General features: G+C 36.9%; 1 protein-coding gene across 1 annotated transcript; it reads right to left on the minus strand.

Annotated features, from left to right (window-relative positions):
* Window positions 1-216: 216 nt before the first annotated feature.
* On the minus strand, window positions 217-2,710 carry LOC131073646 (inositol-tetrakisphosphate 1-kinase 1). The gene has a single exon (XM_058010146.2). The coding sequence runs from the start codon at window positions 1,538-1,540 to the stop codon at window positions 491-493; it is 1,050 nt and encodes a 349-aa protein (XP_057866129.2). The 5' UTR covers window positions 1,541-2,710; the 3' UTR covers window positions 217-490.
* Between the last annotated feature and the right edge of the window lie 669 nt (window positions 2,711-3,379).

Here is a 3,379-nt window from a genome sequence, read left to right on the forward strand (position 1 = left end):
AATACGATTTTTGTTTTTTGTCATCCTACTTTTGAGTTAAAATCCATTCTTAGTTGGCATGATACATATATGCCATTATGCACTCTTGAGGTGATCATCTATGAGAAAAATTAAAACTTTCTTACTCTATATGTCCCTGAAAATTAATTCTCGAAAGCACGAAAATTAATAGAACATGTCATTTCAGTACTTGAACTGGATTTGGCTCGCAAAGTATGATTTAACAAATATTCATACTTCAAATATATTAAAAATATAAACGATACAGGTCTAGAAATGTAAATAGTTGCTAGTTTTTACCTAATGAGCATCCATAGGCCAGAAAAGTTCTTCCAATGTGAAGAAAAGAGAAGCTTCAACTAGCTTTCATGGTCGATCTTTTGTGGCAAAAATATCCCCCAGATACAGAGCTAATTGAATTCTCTTTGCAGCATGCATTTAGAAAACTGAAACAAAATAACATAACATAAAATATCCTCTGCAAAGAAACTTACTCTACATCTGTTGCCAAAATTGTAACTCCATCACCCACACTACATTCCTTTTCGGGTATCTTGTCCTCAATTTCTCTGCCTCCCAAAGAAACTTCTTTCACGGAAATTTTATGTTTCTCATGGAACAAATTGCAGAAAAAATTTGTCAAGACAACCTCAAAACCCGGCATCTTAGCATAGCCTGGAAAGTAGTTAATGTCTATCACAAAGTACTGGTTTCTAGCCTTACTGTCCCTGATAAGATCAAAATTAAACAAACTTAAACCCAATTCATCACGCAAGCCACTTGCAAGATCCTCGATAAATCTAGCCGGGGGCAACTCAGCCTGCTCGCTCTCCATTCCTTCATCATGATCCTCCACATCCACCGCCAGGTTCGATATTTGTGAAAAGGGCATAACATCCACAGCAGAGCTTTGCATTTTCTCATAAGAAATATCACACAGTGATTTTCTCTTCACACACTCAACAAAATCACCAGCAACATACACCTTAAAGATCACCCCGTTGTGGTTCACAAACTCTTGAAGAACAAGTGGTGGCTTCAAGCTTTTCAAACCCTCAGAGTTAAATACAAGCGACATGTCATGAGACTTACCAGTTCCATTTGCTAGCAGAGCCTTGGCAATAACAGGAAACTTCAGTACTTCCAGAACTTTTAAATCGGTAAGCTCTTCTGGCTTCTCCACAACAATCTGCAAGGGAACAGAAACTGATTCATTTCCGTCCATGGCTTTCAACTTTTCTACCCCGTTTAGCATGGAAACGCGGCTATGCAGCTTTTCAATGGCTTCAGGAGGATCAATTACAACCACATGTGGATACTTTTCACAATACTCCTTGAGCTGTTCATTCCATTGTTTGTCATACAATTTCTGCAGAATAGCATCGAAAGGTCCCTGATCCAAAAGACGCTTGGTAGAATCCACCTCAACGAGATCAATGCCTCTAGATTCAGCAAGTTCCACCAAAGATGGGTGCAGAAAATTCTGGTGCATCTTCTCCGATAAAGCATAACCAATCTTGTAGTGTAACTTCTCTGACATCTTGATTATAAGACTCTCTAGCCACTAAAATCCTTTGAACAGACCTAATTTTTACACTGAAGCCCTCTCCTTACTCAAACAGCCCCAAATTTCACTAAAATCCCCTCGTTCCTTAACACCCCTCAATTTAATATAAATTCCTTCAACAGTCTTGACTTTTACAATATAATCCCCTCATTCCTTAACAGACATAAATTGATTTCAAAATTACCCTCATTTGTTAAACAGCTCTAAATCAGAACACTAACACCCTCTCACAGCTTAAGCAGCTCCAAATCTACACTACAATCCCCTTATTCCTTAAACCGCCCAAATTGAACACCAAACCCTCTAATTCCTTAAACAGATCCAAAATTTACACAACCCTCTAATTCCTTAAACAAGCCTAAATTTTACGCTAAAACCCTTCGACTAAATGTCTATATAATTTCCTGAGGGAATGATTTTCTTATATAGCCATCAAACAGGTTCCTCGCCCTATATTCTAGTATTCGCTAACAAATATCACTAAAAGGTGGCTAATTTTCAGCCGTCCGAAAAATCTTCGGCACCGCCAAAACCTCATGTACACTTGCAAACAGCTAAATTTGATCCTCTGGAAGCAAGCTAAAGGAAAAGCAATTAGTTGTGCAAATTCACTTCATCGGCACAATTTTTTATGCTAAATCACCTCTGTAAAGCACAAATTGGTTCGCGAGGCTCAGCATTGACTAATCTTTGGCAGTATGTGATTCTCGAAGCTATTTTATTGTTCGACTATGCCAAATTTATTTTATTCTCTCTTCTATGCTACATTATCAGTTTTCAAGGGACAAACAAGAATTATTCAAAATCAGCCAATCAGATTTTTTTCCCAGACTATTCTGCGGCCAGATTTTCATCATCAGGAGTAAAATCTAGATAAATGAACTCACCAAAAAGCGTTCTTCCCACTGGATTTCTTCAGCAGCAGCACTGCTTCCAGTTTCCACTCGAAGTTCCCCCTGCCATCTGGTGATCAGTAAAATTTTGTATTATCTGCCTTCTTGGTGGAGAAGTGATTAGGTTCTAGTACTCTGGGTAATTACGATCCGACGGTTCAGAGAGCAGAGTTACCAGCTGGTGATGATCTAGCCGTCCAGTCGATCCAAGCAGAGATCTGTCGTCTTCCATTAGTTGCATCCATGTGCGATCAATTTTATTTTGTTTGCAGAATCTTTCTTTGTTTTTTTAAAGGATGCCACTCTTTTTCACCTGCTTTTGATGTTAAGTTTTTATATTTAATATTGAAGGGTCTTATCCATCATTAAAAATTAAACATTTTTTTTTTTTTTTTTGCCTGTGTTCTTTTTGGGTTTGCTTTATGCAATTGGTTTGGAGGTGATTGTGTGTGTTAGTTCACCCAAGACAAGGCAGGCTAGGCATTGCGTTGGGTCGTAGGGATATCTGAATTAAGTAATAATAATAATGATTTAGTTAATGAAAGAAAATAGTTGGTATTTGTTTATATAAGAAAAAAATCATAAGAAAAATAAATAAATAATTATAAGAAAAATAAAAAAAGATAGTAAAGGGGTTACATGCAAGCAACATTAGAATAGACAAGTAGATAGTATCAATAGTACATATGTAGCAATAGTAGTTCATAGCATAGAAATACTACCTAACAAAATGATAAGTGGTCACCATCTAAGCGTCAAATCAAAGAATACAACTAAAGGTCACACTCTTCAACCATGGGTCACTCAACCTCATTCCAACAAAGTTAGCAATACAATTCGCTATTGTTTGAACATTGCATAGATAGTGGAAGTTCACCATCATTATGAAGGCTATAATGCTATTTTTCTTGTAAAATTG

This window comes from Cryptomeria japonica, chromosome 11 (assembly GCF_030272615.1).
Source record: "Cryptomeria japonica chromosome 11, Sugi_1.0, whole genome shotgun sequence".
Lineage (NCBI taxonomy): Eukaryota > Viridiplantae > Streptophyta > Pinopsida > Cupressales > Cupressaceae > Cryptomeria > Cryptomeria japonica.